This window comes from Berghia stephanieae, chromosome 6 (genome assembly GCF_034508935.2).
Source record: "Berghia stephanieae isolate SIO BIC M18660-M18661 chromosome 6, UCSD_Bste_1.3, whole genome shotgun sequence".
In the NCBI taxonomy this organism is placed as follows: Eukaryota; Metazoa; Mollusca; class Gastropoda; order Nudibranchia; family Aeolidiidae; genus Berghia; species Berghia stephanieae.
The window spans coordinates 14,413,907-14,432,633 of record NC_088365.1 but is presented as its reverse complement, the minus strand read 5'-3'; the positions used below and the strand labels follow the sequence as shown (position 1 = coordinate 14,432,633).

General features: G+C 35.8%; 1 protein-coding gene across 1 annotated transcript; it reads right to left on the bottom strand.

Moving 5' to 3' along the window:
- Nucleotides 1-2,733: 2,733 nt before the first annotated feature.
- Nucleotides 2,734-18,124, bottom strand: LOC144974532 (ADP-ribosylation factor 4-like). Its single transcript, XM_078917472.1, has 6 exons — nt 17,887-18,124; nt 11,215-11,295; nt 9,173-9,282; nt 8,215-8,286; nt 7,692-7,814; nt 2,734-4,342 (listed from the first exon to the last, which is right to left on the bottom strand). The coding sequence occupies exons 1-6, from the start codon at nt 17,951-17,953 to the stop codon at nt 4,256-4,258; spliced, it is 540 nt and encodes a 179-aa protein (XP_078773598.1). The 5' UTR covers nt 17,954-18,124; the 3' UTR covers nt 2,734-4,255.
- Between the last annotated feature and the right edge of the window lie 603 nt (nt 18,125-18,727).

Here is an 18,727-nt window from a genome sequence, read left to right as displayed (position 1 = left end):
CTGGTCTTATCACGCAACACACAAAGAAACCTTAACTCAACTCTTGACATCATCAATCACACAACAAAACGACACAGCAACACCACGCGTTGTTGGTCAGAATATTGGAATGACTATATTAAAAATCAACGTAATTGTAACTGACACGAAAAACAAAACAAAACGTCATGCATCCAATTCAAATTCAATCACATAAAAGAGCAACTACGACACGACACAAAAGGTATAACAACCTTCCTCCCATCACTCCTCATCCCTTCAAGACAAAAACAAAAAACAGCTCCAATAAAACAAAGCTATAAGATTTATCACAAACGGGCTCAAATTATTTTAAACCACCCCAAAACACAGGAGAGAAATTTACAAAAGACGTTCTTAAAAATCAAACAAAACACAGACAATCATCAAACAACATTCCCATATTATTTTATACATACGCATGTCGTAAATCATTCTACACAATTGAGAAAATACAAATATATGTCTTCTTATCATACGTGAGAAATAAACAAACAAAACAAAAAGAAAAGAAAAAAAAAGAGACCAAATCATATGAAAAATTGATGATAAAAAGACCACCCACGTCCTCTCTTTACCTACAAAATCAGAAAGACGTCCCAAAGATTCTGTACACCCTGACTATGACTATGACCTCTTCCAACTGGCTTCACCTTCTTTACTTTACTACAATCTCTTCTACAGGCTCAGGCATTGCCGTCGACTTACTCTAAGTTTTTACAACGTTCTTAGTTTAAGAAATACGTTATGAAGCCACCACCATTACAAAAAAAAATTAAAAAGTTCTGTCTGAGACAAGACTTGTCAGTAAGAGAGCAAATGGTCCATATTTCTTCATTGTAGACACCGTCAGTGGTGCATTTTCCTCTGAGAAAACTCAATGCTCAACGATGAGACTCCCAAAGTCCAATATATGAGAAAATGTTTCCAAAGAGAGCAAAAACCACGACTTAACCCCCTCGAGTTCATATGAAAGGAATATTGAATAAATCTTTAATTTCCATTTATGATGAACTCAAGAGAGAGAGTCAAACGAGTGGCAAAAAGAGCAGTTGTGGCTGAAGATTTTTTTTTTTTTGCTTTTAAATTTTAAAAACATAAAATTCCTGTTATTCATCCCACAGGGGAAATTTGTCTCTAGGGTCTATTCCAAGGGAAGACTAGAATAACCCAGGCATCAGCCGCAGTGCAGCGCAGCAAACTGAGACAGAGTGAGGCGACTTGCTCAAGGCCACACAACGTAGCGGGTGTATTCGAACTCGGTACATTTAGTTTTAGGGTATGAAGCAAAGACTACAGCTGAGCCAGCCACGCTGTCCCATGATCTTCCCCAAAGTCCTTTTCCTCAGTCTGAAAACATGAAATACGATATCCAAGGAAGATAAAAACCCATCTTGTGGAATGACGAGGATGCCAGGAAAAAATTCCACCCCTGAATACCAAAGACCTACTTGTCCTCTTAAATTTTTTACATACGAGGTGTGAACAATTTCAGGTGGGAGTTTGACCTCTTCTATTTTTTCAGATACTATTAGGCCATGTAGCTGCACAAAATCCATCTGCAGGCAAATGGTGTAAGGTTAAAAAAGGATTACAATCCTGAACAGTCTAACTCAAAGACAAGAATTAGCAGGACACACACATTGGCCAATGCATTTCAATATTTTATATATATATATATATATATATATATATATATATATATATATATATATATATATAATATATACATATTAAAACGTGATGCATTACGAGTAAACCAATCCCATGAGGCCTGGGGTGCTATCGCTCACAAACATCCAAACTTTTAATCATTTAACAGAAGCATGTCCGGAAATACCACCCTTTGAACGGCAACTATCGGATAATTTGTGTGAGATTTGTAGAAGCCATTCAAGTCTGTGTAAAAGTCAATGTCATTTACAATTTACAATGTATCCTGACCTGCCAACCAAATTAGACCATTTGAAAAGATTTATCACGTTTTTCCCTATATTTATGCTCATTTTCTCATATCCCCACCCCCCCCCCAACAATCATACTTTCAACATTCAACTTTAACATTCGCTGAATATATGCAGACTTATCTCAAGCGAATGGAGGGTGGGAAAAACTCTACAACTCCTGTGACAATTGGATTCAATAGTCGTAACATCACTTCCTTCCTAATGACGCATGGTAACTTAGTAACACTGGCTCTAAACAATCAGAACAATGGCGGATGCCCGTATGAAATATTTCTCCTGCGAGCATAAAAGCGTATCCAAAAGAACAAAAACCCATAAATTTGATTATGTTTTGACTTTTACACATTCTGATCACAAGACATATGAAAAGTTCTAGCCAGCATGAAGAATAAAAAGAAATGATTTTCTTTGTTTAGAACCAAGATGGCAACCATTGCCGGGCGGCGTGACATCAGACTATTGAATCCAATTATCTGTCTGGCTACTCAAGTTCTCATCCAGGGGGAGACGATATTTAATGACCTTCAATTATTCCACTTTTACTCTTTCTTTCCCTTCTGGTTACAAACTCATACTTTTGGCATTTATCATATATTTTAGTCAACATTCCCATCTTATCATATTTTGGACCTCAAAGCGTATGACAATAAGAGAAATCATACTGGTTGGCAAGCCAGTGTAAGGGACAAACTATGTTAAATCAATCAAACCACCATGTAAAAAAACAACAACAAAAAACAATATGTCCTTTTCATTTTTAAAAGAGATTAATTCATATATTCATATTCATAAATTAAATCAAGACTGGTGAAATGCAATAATGATGAAGATGATGATAATGGTAATGATGAAGATGACGAATTCCTAGCAGTCTTGTCCACACAATCACGCATGGAAAAGGTCTCACTCCAAACCGATGTGATGACAAAGGAGGGTTCCTTTTGACGAGAACAGGAAACCCCATCTCCTTCCCCGGGGCATGCAGATACGGTTAGGGGACAGATTTTATAATTGAAGCCCATGAAAACGACTAAATTGAAACAATGTTTACAAACCTAATTCATTCCATTCAAGGTATAAAATGCCAAAATCATGAAAGAACAATATAAAAAATCAAGGCGTATTCATGATCTTTGTTTTTTTTGTTTGTTATCATTTTAAAAACAAAAACTCTGCAAACAACAACCTTGATGGTGACAAAGGCCTGAGTGCAGATTATTACAAAAAATTCGTAGCACTACAAAATTTTGGCTCCAATTTCTGAAATCCATGAGCATCTCAAAGTTATCAAAACTTATTCAAAAGGAGAGTTGATGCCACACTACATAATTTTAAGGATTTCGAAGTGTCATTGAATCCCTGTAAGGGTAAATTGTTGATTTTTAATGTGAAATATAGTGACTACAGCCTTTATCTCCCCAAAAATACGAATTTGTAAATTTTCAAGTTGGCAGGCCTGCAAGTGACGTCCTTGGTCGGCGATGATTTAAAATACTCTAAAACGGAAACGGTGTCTTACTATTACTATTAATTTACTTAATTTTTAAATTAAAGATCTATAACAACAAAACGACTAGGGCTCGTTGTATCTCTGAAATTGCTCGCCAGGTAGCAATAAGATAAATAAGATTAGAGTAAGTTTATCCGTTCACATCAGGAACAAAGTCAGAGCAAAATCAGGTGACTCCATCCATTGTGATGACCTCACTCTCCTCCCAGCATTGGGTCATCATCTTATGGCGTGGATCGCGGAATGTGAGAACAAGACTGTGAGGGAGACGAGAGAATATCGAAGGCATCCGATGATTGTAACAGTGCAAGCACTGGATGCAAGTTCACATTTATTTCCAGCACAGAACAAACACAAAATGACAAAATGGCGTGGTTAGAATTTTGATACGAAACCCAAGCAGTCAACATCTGTTGTAAAATTAGAATTTCGATGTATGAAACATACAGAGTCAAGGACTGATTCTAACAACAGAAAGTCATCATCGAGTTTGAGATGAACATTATAAATGTGAAATTGCAGCTACCCCTTACACAGTTATAGACGGATGCAAATGATATAATGAGCAGAGTCTGCCAAAGACTAACCAACCAAGAACTTGCAAGGGAGAGGCTGTCCACACAAGCTACAACGATTAAACAGAGAGCTGGGACACGCTATTACAGACTCCTGGTTGGTTAGTAAAATGCAGTGAGTGACCACGATGGTACAGGAAATGTCTTTGTACATGAAAATGGAAGTGTGTATAGATGACAAGCAATCACTTTCCAGCTATACAATTTGAAAGCCAATCCAATCCTTCATACAACCCAGTACCTTGAGTGGCTGTGGCAGCTTGGATGTACCACTGCAGAAGACAATAAAACAAGAAGAGTGAATACTAAAAATATGGAAGCTGTGGATTGTAGAAAGTTAAATACGAACATAATAATAATAATAATAATAATAATAATAATAATATATCTTTATTGACCCAAAAAAAGTGGCAATTTGTCATTTGGTTACACATTTATAACAATACAATATTGACATAGACACACTCACACAAGATGCACACTAGTAACATAGTAGTTATCGTAAAAAAACAAAAAATAAAAAAACATGAACAAAACAGCTTTAACCAATTAATTGTCCAACTCGGAAAAAATTATGTATTTAAACATTTAGCCAGTAAACTCATCCTTCAAATAGCGATAAATTTAAATAGAAAAAAAAAATTCATTCCTGAGACCTATCGAGGGTGAGTTTTCTGACCAAATTTTTAAAATAAGAGTTTTTCTAGAGTATGTGAGTTACCTGATTAAAAAAAAAAGATCCTGTATGGTATATTGATCTCTTTGAAGCTGTTTAATTCTTTTGTGCATTTCTTTTTACAGAATTAAGGCAGACTTAATGGATTTTCACACTTTAAGACCACAACCAATCATATTAGAAAACGGTAGGGGCTGCCTGAAGCCGGTGATCGTAAAATACTAACGAAAGAATAAAAATTTACGTCGTGAGAAAGCGACAAACGGATCCTCAGGGTCACGGTCATAGCCATGATCACGTTCATCGTCCTTGAAGTGATACATTAACCAATCATATTGTATACATTATGGTTATAAATAAACATTGTGTCTTCCAAACTTTTCATATTTACCCCAGACTAAGACTGGTAGCAATCAGAAATGTTAGTGTCAAAAAGAGAAAAATAAAATAAAAATACATTCCTAAACATTGATTTCCCCGTAGTAGCTTCCCTTAGAAGCACGTCATCTCGTAGATAGGGAAAAGATCTTTACAAATTCACAAGGAAAGACATATTAACTTTTGACAAGTCCCCTTCACCTAGCAACGTATTATCGAAGCATTTGTGAGACTAACTGATCGTTGAAATGGCCTGACTGCAAAATACAAGACATTTATTTTCCTTTTCCTGAAAATATACATCCCCAACTTTTCTCCAAAATAAAATTCCAGACTTTTTGAGAATTCCCAACCCATCACGTGGAATCAGCTCAGCGCTATTTCAGTTGGAACTCCCAAGGGACCAATAACCCTCCCTGCTTGCTACCTGCATGAGGTCATTGAAGTTCAACTGGTATCAGGCAGTGCCATGTCCAATGGGGGCAATTATGGATATTTATGGTCTTATAATATGTCTGTATAGTGGGATAACAATAACAGACTCTTTCACTTTATTATTTTGATTTGAAAAATCAGTTGTCTTTCTAAACATCAGTGAAAATTTGACATTCTTGTGGTTAATAGTTTTCTTTGAATATCACAAATTGTTGACCTAATTTTAAGCGCTTGTAAATTATGGTGCACTTAAATAAAAAATTTGTTATTCAAAACTCAGCGGCAGTATCTCAAGAATTTTCATAAATATCAAAAGTACATATATGCATCTATGTTCCTGTGCAATATTATCATATTGGCAGTTGATTTTCTTGATTTATTCATAGTTTTGTAAGTTCTGTATATTGTTTTTACCAATTCCGTTCCTCTCAAACAGTTGTGTTGATCATAACAGTAAACTGAAATGATTTATGTCTTTATGTGGTAAAATAACTCATAAAGATAATATTTTATTGACCAGTAAAGACTAAAAACCAATATTGTGTATGATGTCAATATCTCAATTTATTATCAATCTGCCGATATAGTATGACTTCTTTACAAGAAAAAAATCAATCACCCAACAAGGTTACTGAACATGCTACAAATATTGCAGTATCAATCATCAATTACAACTAACACTAAGCACTGGTACTGTTAAATTAAATGATTTGCTCAAACAGACGGACATAGTATGTGGACAAAAGAGGATTCAAAATTACGAGGGCATATAGTTTATTCCAAGTAGTAACCTTTATCTCTTTATTGACCAACTATATTCAAAACGAACACACTGTCCACATACGTTATATAGAATCATCTCCTTTCTTCCAAGAATACACATTTAGTCATTGTCTTATAAAGTCAACTGATATACCATTGAACTCCAGTCAGTCAATTTTAGAGATAAAACAATTGAATAACAACCAGAGTCAAATCAGTACAACACCACAGGCATACCACAGCAAGATCATTTAATTTTTGGGAAATCACTGCCATATATATCTGGACGCTTCAGTCTATAAAAAGTTAACACATTCACTTGTGCACAAAAGGAGAACTTGAACTTACATTATATTACTTATTCAACATGCAAGAATACCCTAAACATTTATACCTATATGACACTATAAAGTCGGCATTTCCTGAGACAACCACACAAAAGCAGTACCGTATACATCTTCAAACTATAATGCCCAACAGTCATAAAAAAATATAATTTTGACTTGAATCGTAAGGGATTTAAGTATAGAAAAAAGTTATCAAGCCATTAAAAAGTTGGCATTCAAATGTGCCCAAAACACATAATATTTAAATCAGTTAAAAAATAATATTAGTATATTTTCGTCTAATGGTTTATATTTTACTCCTAAACTGATATTTGGACATAATTCATGGCATGGAATACTATGAGAGAGAAAATGAGGATCTCACCAAGTCATGCCAAATAAGAAATTTACAATAAAAAATTCATATCTTTTAAGGTCTTACTGCCCGGACGACAAAACTTGGCATGTGTCAAGATCATCAATTTTACTTTATAATGATGCTTGTTTCAATCATTTTCTGACGCTGGGAATTAAATTAGTGATATGCAAATTACAACAAATTAATTTCATTGATAGCTCAAAAACCACTAAATTGACACCTCTCTTATGAGCAGCCTTAAGAGGATACATTATTATCAACCATGGCATATGATGAAAGAAACCCTTGCTTTGCTTGTGGTGAGGGACCAATTTTCATATTTGTGTTAGCAACTGAGCAATACCATGAAATATTGCAACAATTAATTACCATCAGTGGCATCACAGATTCCTACTGAGCGCTACCTCTTCCACCCATGGGCTGACCCCATTAATGGGGTCAGGTTGACCTAGCACTGAAATACCGCTCAGAGGGGAAAATGCCACGCAGTGCGATAAATAAACAAGCATAATTTGCAAAAAGGGGGAACCCGAAACGTCCATTTTATCTGTTTTCGTGTATTAAATTGAAGCTTACATTCAATTTCACATTGTTATTTTATTTCTTCGAGCTTCGAGAAGCAACATTTACATAATTTTCAAACAACATGACAAAACAACACTTACTTTTCTGGATCGCTGGCGTAGATTCAATTCGTCCGTAATCTCTGCACAGGTCATGGCATTGGGTAAATCTTGTTTATTGGCAAACACAAGGAGAACAGAGTCTCTCAATTCATCCTCTTCAAGCTACAAGAGACAGATCAATACAAAGCGGTTGAAATTTTTTTTTTTTTAAATTTCTAAAGCCAATAGCATAGCGGCCAACTTTTAAAGTAGCAAATACAGAACACCCCAATGTGACCCATCGCTTCGACTTAACACATCACAAAACCACAACCATGATGGTAATTAATTCATCTTCTAGGTGCCTATATAATAATTACCTGAACCCCAGCTTCCCTTTAAAACTGTACATCACAGCTTAATGCCTGCCAATAAATATAGCCCAGGAGATTAGAAGAAGAAGAAGAAGAAGAAGAAGAAGAAGAAGAAGAAGAAGAAGAAGAAGAAGAAGAAGAAGAAGAAGAAGAAGAAGAAGAAGAAGAAGAAGAAGAAGAAGAAGAAGAAGACCAACCAATTTTCTTACCATTTTGGCGAGTTCCTCCCTTGCCTCCTCCAATCTCTCACGGTCGTTACTATCGATGACAAAGATTAAACCCTGTAAAAAGAAACAAACAAAAAAAAAAAAACGATGGAAATCAGTCACCAAAATTGATCTAATCTCTCTTTCTTCTCCAAACCTATCGGTAAATAAACACAGAATGAAGAAGAAGAATGGAGTGGTCCTTTTCTACGTGGTCCAAAAAAAAAGTCAACAATGTTTGATTGTACTGCTATATGGGCAGTTTTTTTGTTTGTTTGTTTGTTGCTTTAGGTCTCTTCCAACACAATTGAGGTTATATGAGAGACCGCTGAAACAAAAAAACATGCAATCTAACAAAAATAGTACAAATGTAAATCAAAATCATAACCTAAAGATATCATAAGCTAAATTATAAATAACCAAGAACAAACAGGCAGAAGATTTACAGAAAAAAAAAAAATATCCCCTGTCAAAAATACAATCACAAACCAAAGAAGCAGGATAGGCTAGTAAAGAGAAGAAGAAACGACATCACTATCGGATCGTACACCCATGCGAACATCATAGGTATATGATTCAAGGGTGATGCTCCCATCCAACCACCCGTCTATATGGGAAGTGGTAAGACACTCGTTTTCAAATCAGAAGGTCTTGGGTTCAAGCCTCGCTCTGCGCATAGTTGAGTCCTCGGAAAAGGCTCTTTATTCATATTCTCTCACTGTACTCAGGTGTAAAATGAGTACCTGGCCATTCACAGCATTGTCTCTGTCCGGAAAAAAAATAAATGTAATATCGCCTAACAGGCCTCATGTCGCGTCCTACATGTCAAGTGTAGCTGTTGTCCAGGAACCCCATGTAAAGCTCTTTGAGCACGTTCAGTGGATATTGCGCTATATAAAGGCTCAATTCTTCTTCTTCCTCTTATTATTATTATTATCATTATTATTATATAGAGACATACCTGAGTGTTTTGGAAATAATGTCTCCACAATGGTCTGATTTTGTCTTGACCTCCGACGTCCCACACGGTGAAGCTGATGTTTTTGTACTCCACAGACTCCACATTAAAACCTGAACAGAAAAAAAAATAATTTTTTTTTTAAACGCACTCATTGACTGCTTGTGTCTTTTAGTTGTGCCCGATACAATGAACATTGAAATGAGGACAATTTTCAAAACTCACACCATTCACACACACAGACACAGAAAGAAAAACAACCACAAACTCGGATACCACTCGGCTTGTCTTGATAGAGGTTATTGTAACAGAGCTGCCGAATCCATCTGATGAGAATGTGTACAATGGGACCTCAAAATGGGGGAGATTTCATAAAAATGGGTACAATCCTGAAATCGACAGAAACTAACGAACTGTGACGGCGAAGAAAATTGAAAATCCACCACCCGCCAAGAGAATGACTCTCAACAAAGAAACTAGGCCTAAAAGTTAAAGCTTGAAACGGACTTCCGGGCTAACGATGAATATTCGATTTCATGATATCGGACTAAAACTACAGGAGCGAGTTCACTATAGAATAATAGAGTAATGAATTGGTATCGAGTACAAATTTGAACGATCCAGCAAGCTTAAGATAACAGCGATACGAGCATCCGGGCTATTACAACTAAAGAAAACTGAAGTGACTCCATACATTGAAAATGGGTACAATCTTGGGGGAAATACGTACAAGAGTACAATTGCTGAAAATGCATACAATTCCGCATTTTTTGCGGTAGGTTGGCAGCTCTGTTGTAATTACGGCTTTGGGGTCCCAATAGCTAAGTAGATAGAGAACCTGCTTCACACCCAAAGGGACCGAATCGATCCCGGGTGAAGTCTGACCCCCCCCCTGAGCTGTGATTGTGTGGCTCGGTCTATTAGATCTGGCGGAAAGTACTTTGCGACAGACTATCATCCTATCCTATCCAAAGGGTAACTAGAAATGGCTACTGTCCATTTCACACTATAAAAACCGGGATAAACGCCGCCCAATAGGCCATTCACTAGCTCTGAAAGTAATAGTAATTACAAATGCAACTTAGTAGCCAAACAAGGGGCTGATGCAGGGGCAGGCAAATGCTTTCATCAAAACCCAAAACAAAAACAGAGCTGCCAAATCGAAAACTTCAAATTTAGTCATTTCTGAATTTGTGTACGAACAACCACAATTTGACATTGACGATCACTTCAATATTACATTGTCATGCTGAGAAATGCTTTATTATTGTTATTATTATAAACATTACTGTCATCATCTGCATCATTATTATTATTATTATCATCATTATTTAACAATTACTGAGAAATTAAAATTCACAATTTTACATAAAATTTCCTATTTTCATAATTGACCACGAAAACCGTCTAAAATTAATGAAATTGCGAAAAATCCGTAAGATTCAGCAGGTATGCAATAAACATCACCAGATGCAAACTGATTTTGAAGACCTCCCTCAGACAACAGACTTCAAACATGAAAGATGAAGCAATAACGACCCGAAGAACGTCGTTCCCATCCCATTTCTTTTGACCTGCCACCACCACATATAAAGCTCACCTGAGCACCTCCTTGTGTAATGGAATGGTAGAGTGCTCGACATATACAATACATTACTAAAAACTATCATGAAAAAAAAACCAAAAAAAAAACATGAATCAACCCAAATTGTATGACTTCTACTTCAATGGGAATTTTTATGAATTAATTCTTTAAAAAACTTTAGAATAATGTAATCCAATTTGGTCAGGTATCTTTATTTTACGACAAAATAACAAAATTTCATACATTCTCACAATATAGCATTTGTGAAAAGATCTAAATCAGAATTTGGATCATTTTGGCTTGATAAAAATATGTTTGTATAATATTAACATCGATAAAATCTGTCTGCTATGTCAACCAATCAATGCCACTGTTTTACAGTATGACGACTGCCCAATAGGCGTGGTTATGTATGTGTCAACACCACCTGTAAATGATTAAACATCAATTTCCAACTCACCAATGGTAGGGATCGTTGTCACAATTTCTCCAAGCTTCAACTTATACAAAATTGTTGTTTTACCAGCAGCATCAAGGCCAACTGAAATAAAAGTAAGATATATTTTTAAAAATTCTTATTTAAATCCAATTCGGGAAATCTGCAGTAGACATCTGTACAAAAATTTACTGACACTTTGACCCCCTTACCTCTTTAAGATTCAACTAGACAAAAACCGACAACAGCAAAATATTCATTGGGAGCTATCAGGACTATCAATCGCAGGGGGTCCTACACCCAATAGCCCCACAGAGGAATAAGAATACAAATTTTTAAAGCATTAAAAAAACCCCCCAAAAAACAGAATCAACTTACTGTAATTAACTATGGCATGTTTTGCTGTATAATGTGGAGTCAACATGAAACCAAATTCGTCCATTGAGAAACAAGATGAAACACCCCTCACGAATTTTGACAGAGGTAACATTACTTACAACAGATTTGCATTTTAAAAATTGTTATGATTCTTTGAAGCATCATTAAAAATGTTATGCAAATAAAGGTTTACACAAGGAGTCTTATTTCATTTGTGGAGTGAAGTGAGCTGTTTTGGTGCAAATTTATTGAGTGCGGATGAAATTTATATTCAACCACAGTAACGATCTTCACATGCTTCAGGTTAACATAAATAAAGTAAATGTTTGAGGAATGACTTTGTGTTTTTATTGCTTGTGACTTGTGTGATTCTTTGATAGTCAATGTGTTTGCATAAGAAATTTTTTATGTTTTTATGCACCTTCGTTGACGGTGTATTTAACGGATCGTTTTTATACACCTCAGTCACGCATGCACACCGCACCCAATTTCACCAGCGATATTGTGACATCTATAGGATGTTTTTGTTAATAAATTTATATAAAAATAATAATAATTTAAAAAATCGAAATATAAAACCAGAAAATAGAAGTTGCATTGAAGGTAAAATAATGTTTTAGAAAGACCTTATTAAATGTGATGAACAGACAGGTGGCTCCATAGCGCAGTGGACAAGCTGTCAGACTCCAACCTTGAAACTATCGTGTTCAATTCCCATTGTAGACATTTTTTTTTTTTAATTTACTTTTTTTTTTGTTTGCTGTCTTTTTTTCTTTCTTTCTTTTTTTTTTTTCAAAAACTTTTTATCATGTTTTTAAAAAACTTCGATTTTAATTTTCTAAAATTATTTATAAATTTGAGATCAGTATTTGTGTGCCATGTTTAATTTTACTTTAGATTTTTTAAATTTTTGTTATTATTCTTTAATTTATTATCATTGTATAAACATACATCGGTAATCACTAAGCAGCATGCTAAACTACAATCTAAAACTATTTAAACCTCATGGACGTTTGCAGCAACATTTTCATTAATTCACCATCACCGCCAACGGAGGTGCATAAAAACGATGCGTTTTTGTACACTTCCAACAGAGGTGCATAAAAACGCCACCAAATTTTTAATACTTGAACTTGGGTTTGATTTTCTTTTATTTTTGGGGTTCGTCCTTCCAGTGCTGGGACTGTTACATCAGCTTAGTCAGCAGTTTGTTCTGGGTAATGTTCCATTTTAATTCAGGTTTTTATGATAGGTATTAGATCAATTTGTGTTTTTCTTCGGATAACAAAATCTCTGACCATTTGATCGCCATCTGATTTTTTTTTTTTTTTTTTGGTTTATTGTTTGTGAAAACGTACAGAAAATTTTAGATATAGTGGTGTGCAAAAGTAACGAGATGGGCCTGAAAATAAAAGTTAAGAAAACCGAATGCATGGTGGTCTCAAAGAATGACAACAACGCGACCTTCCACCTGTCAAGCAAAGGAGAAACCATCAAACAAAGAAATTTAAATATTTAGGCACTATCATTACCCATGACGCACGTGACATAGAGGATATAAAACAAAGAATAGCAATAACAAAAATCGTGTTCCATAAAATGCGACCAGTTGTGTCAAACAACAACCTAAACTTGAAGACCAGAATGAAAGTAGTAGAAACATATGTTATAAGTACCCTTTTATACGGTTGTGAAACGTGGACGCTTGACAAAGAATGTACGAGGAGGTTAGAGGCATTTGAGATGTGGATGTATCGAAGAATGTAGAGGATATCATGGACAGACAAGTAGGCCCTATACAAACGAGAAAGTATTGGAGAAGGTGAGAAAGGGAGGAATGTTGATCGATATCATCAGAAACAGGCAGTTACGGTTTCTGGGGCATGTGTGGAGAAGAGACGGAATAGAAAAGTTGGTAACATCTGGGATGATCGAAGGAAAGAGAGCTAGAGGAAGATAAAGAATGACATATCTAAATAACATAAAAATGGCCAAAAGTGATTTAAAAAGTAACAGATTTCATGCCCACTGCAGAGGATCGTGATTCGTGGAGACAGCTGACCAGCAACATGCTCAAGAGTACAAGCCACGATGGATGATGTTTGTGATTTTGGTTTTTATGTTTAGGTATTTTTATTTATTTTTCTCTTTGAGATCGGAGTGGAGATGAATATTACAAATTGCAATATTCTATAGAAAGCAACCAAAAGAGTGAGAGAAAAAGATTCAAAAGAAAAAAAAAGGGGGCAGGGGGAGGGGAGGGGACAACGCTCTGTGAACAGAATCAGAAGACAAAAAAAAAAATAAATGAAAATACAAATCCGCATTGAATTCAACACAAGTCTTCTAAGATAGACGGCCACGCCATCCATATGACTGTCGACGCATATTGTAGTGTAGTATATAGAATTGAATCGTGTTTGATACAAATATGGTACGAAAAGTGCTCGACATGTAGTAATGGAGCGAATTATTATTTAAAATATTTACCACAATGTTTGGGGCAGTCTACATCGATGTTTCAGGCTTAATTTGCCATCTTCAGGACTGAGTTGTTTTGTTGACTGTTGTTGTTTCTTGAAGTGGTTCCGGTTTGAAGTTAATTAAGAGGAATTTGCGCCGATGGGGACACTTTCCGTAGATCTCATTTTTCATGTTGAGTGTGGCTTCATGAGGTTGTTTGATTATGGTATATTTTTCTTCCAGGCATAAGCTACATTGTTTTGATGTTGGTGTGTATCCTGTTGCTTTAGATAAAATTTTCCATGAAATGTTGTGGTCTATTTTGTTGTCTTTTAATTTCCAAATATGTTCGCTGAGTTTTGTGGATGTTTTTTTGTCAGTGTTTCTAAATGTTGAGGTGTGGAGGTACAAGATACAACCTCCACACCTCAACATTTAGAAACACTAACAAAAAAACATCCACAAAACTCAGCGAACATATTTGGAAATTAAAAGACAACAAAATAGACCACAACATTTCATGGAAAATTTTATCTAAAGCAACAAGATACACACCAACATCAAAACAATGTAGCTTATGCCTGGAAGAAAAATATACCATAATCAAACAACCTCATGAAGCCACACTCAACATGAAAAATGAGATCTACGGAAAGTGTCCCCATCGGCGCAAATTCCTCTTAATTAACTTCAAACCGGAACCACTTCAAGAAACAACAACAGTCAACAAAACAACTCAGTCCTGAAGATGGCAAATTAAGCCTGAAACATCGATGTAGACTGCCCCAAACATTGTGGTAAATATTTTAAATAGTAGTGTAGTATATATATATTGATATAAATATAGCAACCTACTACAATCCATCTAATACTAGAGAGGTGAGCCGGTGTTACCAATACTTAGCTTCTATACCAGGACAAATCATTCGTTTGGACAGAAAAATAAATAAAAAACTTACCGCTTACCGTCAAAAGCAGTTTAGATTTGAAGATGCATTTGTTTTCTATCAAAAAACATTCGGTACTGGACAATCCTTGATGAATTTCAAAAGTTGTGTTGAAATTATATCCTAATTTTTTTCATGATTCATTCCTCGCGAAATCATGTGGGTTTCGTTTCTGTTATCAAGGTGCCGCCCCAGGTTTTTAAAAAAGTTTATTGGGAAAAAGATACGGAAAAAAGTGTCCATAGATAGGTATGCAATTTGGTGCATTAGTGCAGTAAAAATTGGTGCGCAAAATTAGTTCGTAGCGAATGCGAGACTGCGTGTGTGTGTGTGTGTCTTTCTTTTTTCTTTTTTTTGGGAGTGCCTACGTACATGGTAACGGGGCATCTAGCCTCAGGATCTATGTGCACGTAAACTGGTTTACTGTTGCAACACAAGCAATAAACGGTCCTCGCTGTCGTGACCGCACGCACTCGTGTGTGTGTGTGAGTTATTTTTTAAAAATCAAAACAATTTTAACCATTAATGGCGAGATTCGATCTTACACTCCCCAAACTCCAGATCTTAGTCTTAATGTTATCATTGAAAGAAAAGCTTTGGGATTTATAGTTTAATTGAAGCCCGAGTCTAAATATACTCTTACTACTGCTCTCTAGGTGAAACGATTTATTCCGCATAAGCAATCTGCAGAAAAAAATCAGTGTCACTGTAAAAGGTTAAAATTTCACAAAGTACGCTCCGTGAACACAGCTGTGTTTCTTTCATCTTTTCCCATTCCCCCTTACTATCCCCCCATCCCCCCGCCCATCTCTCTCTCTCTCTCTCTCTTATCATAGTGTTATCCCTTCCCCTTCCCATCTCAATGTAAAATGAAAACGTTCTGCTGTTTGCAGATACATGTATGATTGTTTTGTTTTTTCTTTTTCACTCGGCTAGGATTAAAAACCAAGACATCAGGTAATTGGTGTCTAATGCCGAAGTATAGATTCTCTCTTTGGCCAATTTAGTCACGCATGTGGCAGCCCAGCTATTTATTATGTTCTGCCTATAACACACAATAAGTGGGATTTTGGGGTGGGTACGAAAGAAATCAAGGTCATAAGTAACCGTGCACAAGAGCTGTATAGGGAATTGGTTTCTGGGGTCTTGCAAATACCAAATATTTTATGGAAAGCTCTTTCGAACTCCAAGACGTCTGGTTTGTTTTGCTATCTTGGAACAAACGAAACAGAGATGTCTTGATGTGTGACCTAGTTAGTTGTCTGATTTTGTGACCTGGATGTAAGGTTTTGTGACCTAGATGTATCCTTTTGTGCGTGCAAGCCATGCGGGTAAGTACAGCGATAGCTTGCCAGTTGAGGAAAAAAAAAGAAGAAGCAGCGTATCCGCATTTGAAAAACAAAACAAAAAAACCTGAAAAAACAAAACAACTTAACCTTTTAAAGGCGAATATCAATCTTACTTGGACCAAAAATAAAATCTTACCGTTTTCATCAAAAGACAAAAAACAAATTACAATTTAAAAACTTGAGCTTTTATATAGGGCAATATCCACCCAACGTGCTCAAAGCGCTTCTTATCAATATTCTTACTGCTCTTATGGTGGAAACGTTTATTTTTTCTGCGTTAAAAAATAATATAAATGACGACTACTATTTGAAAACAAAATAATCAATGTCACTGGCAAAGGGTTAATTGCAGTACTCCTGCATCCTGTGAGACTCCTACGGCACTTGCTAATCATAAAAAAAAGGAAATAGCAATCAACAATACTAAGTTGAAAAAAAAAGAAGAAAAAAAGGAGGGGGGGAAGAGAGCAAACCCAGTAGCAATGCAACCTTTAGCGGCGAAATTCGATCTTTGACCTAACACCAAATCCTCTTTCATCAAAAGACAAGTAACGGCAAAACGATTATAGACAATTGAAGTCCGAGTTGCGATAGTCTGACTGCTCTCTTGGTGGAAAAGCTGTATTCTCCGTTAACAATAATAAAGATTAAAGCAAACTATTATCTGAAAGCAAAAAATTTGCTTCGCTGTTAAGGGGTTAAGAACATCTGCCAGCATCGTTGACATGCTCTACGTCACCAAGGTCACAAGCGACACGTCTCCCTTTCGTCTTCATCATGCACCCCCCCCCCTTCTCTCCACTCTCACGGTGGTGGTGGCGGCGGATAAAAAAGGCCTTTTTTTCTTTTATTCAATCAACTTGACTGCTGGTGGACCCTAGGCCTCTCTACAAGTACAAGAAATAATACTCACATTTTCTCTGCTCCAACGAAAATATCTACCCCCTACCGGTCTAATTATTTGTAGCAGACGACAAATTTCTCAAAACGGTCACGTGACACTATAAACACAACACAGGAAGTCCATGAAAGCTTATTTACGGCATTTCCTTTGAACCGTCTTAACAACAAAATTCCGTTTTCATTCGACTCAACGGTCAGATTGGCCGGTATTTTTCAACGAACTAAAGTTCTGAAAAATCAAAATGTTTCTTAGAAAGTTGAAAGATGCTAGTTTTTGAAACAGAGGTAGGTTTTAAAAAAACAATCTTTATATTTTACGTGAATGCATGCTCAAGGCGAGTTGGACGTGCAGCGGAGGTTGGTAGGCCAAAGGCCCACCTCTCTACTGGTTTTAAGTTTATTATTGTTGGGTAATTTAACTTTAACTGTTTCTAATTTTACTTTTTTTTAGTTGAATTTGATATTAAGTTTCAAACTTGTCACTTAAATTACATATTAAAATAAAAATGCATTTTAATACAAAAAGGAAAGACAAAGATGAAAGCAATTCATTTTCAAAATTAGAAAACAATAAAAGAACTTGATAATGATATGATGAAAGTCAAGATCATAATCATGCAAAAGTGAGAAATCAGAGAGATTCGAGAAAAACTTACCCATCAAAATCCTCACGTTCTGTTTGCCAAACAACCTATTGAACAGGGAAGAGATTGTCAAACCCATGTTAACTACTTAATTACTTTGCTATAATTAACAGCTTTGGTTTCAAATTCTTTGAAGTGGACAAATTGTAAAAAATGTTAGCGGTGCAGCTAATGCCACGTCAAGTCTTCCACTTCACCGACAGCTTGGAAGCAACGATGTTGACGTCACGACCACTTCCGCAATCTCATCACAAAGATGAAAAAATAAAAATAGTAAATCGGATTGGGAAAGATTTAGCGGGTGGCGAATTAAAAAAAAAGATGTAAAATCTTAGTACGAAATAGAGGAATGCTAGCTTTGAGAAAAATTAGAGTTGGATGCAGCGTGTACAGACACTGTCTGTTCACCTAGGTTCCTTCATTAAAAACAATATATATATACGCAGTACACGATTTATATACGGGTTATTTTAACGAAGAGAAATAACCTAAAGTTATTTACGACTCTTGTAATAAATGCTTAGTTATGTCCCTTGAATCCTGGCTAATAAGAAAAAAAAATATAGAAAAGAAACAAACGATTTCTTTACAATGCTCAATGCTCTTGGCAATGCTTTATTTCTTCCCCCAAAAGGATTTTTAGAATACCGAAATTTCCACATCAAAGTAAAATACCCACTTTTGCACCGCTTGATCAATAGAACCAAAACTATGTGTAAACTTTAAAGTTTATAACCAGTCACCAATCTGGCGGCATAAAAACAATAACAATGATCAAAGACTGGTCGATTTCATTCACGTCATTGTTTATAAACAATCAACTATGTTTGTCCGACCACATTTGAAGGTGTGT

Bases quoted from the DNA above. Each gene is read 5' to 3' on its own strand.
- LOC144974532 (XM_078917472.1), bottom strand. From the start codon at position 17,953: ATGGGTTTGACAATCTCTTCCCTGTTCAATAGGTTGTTTGGCAAACAG. The intron at 9,283-11,214 runs GTGAGTTGGAAA...TTTTCTGTTCAG, and splicing joins GACAACGATCCCTACCATTG to GTTTTAATGTGGAGTCTGTG. The intron at 7,815-8,214 runs GTAAGAAAATTG...TGTCTCTTGTAG, and splicing joins GGGAGGAACTCGCCAAAATG to CTTGAAGAGGATGAATTGAG.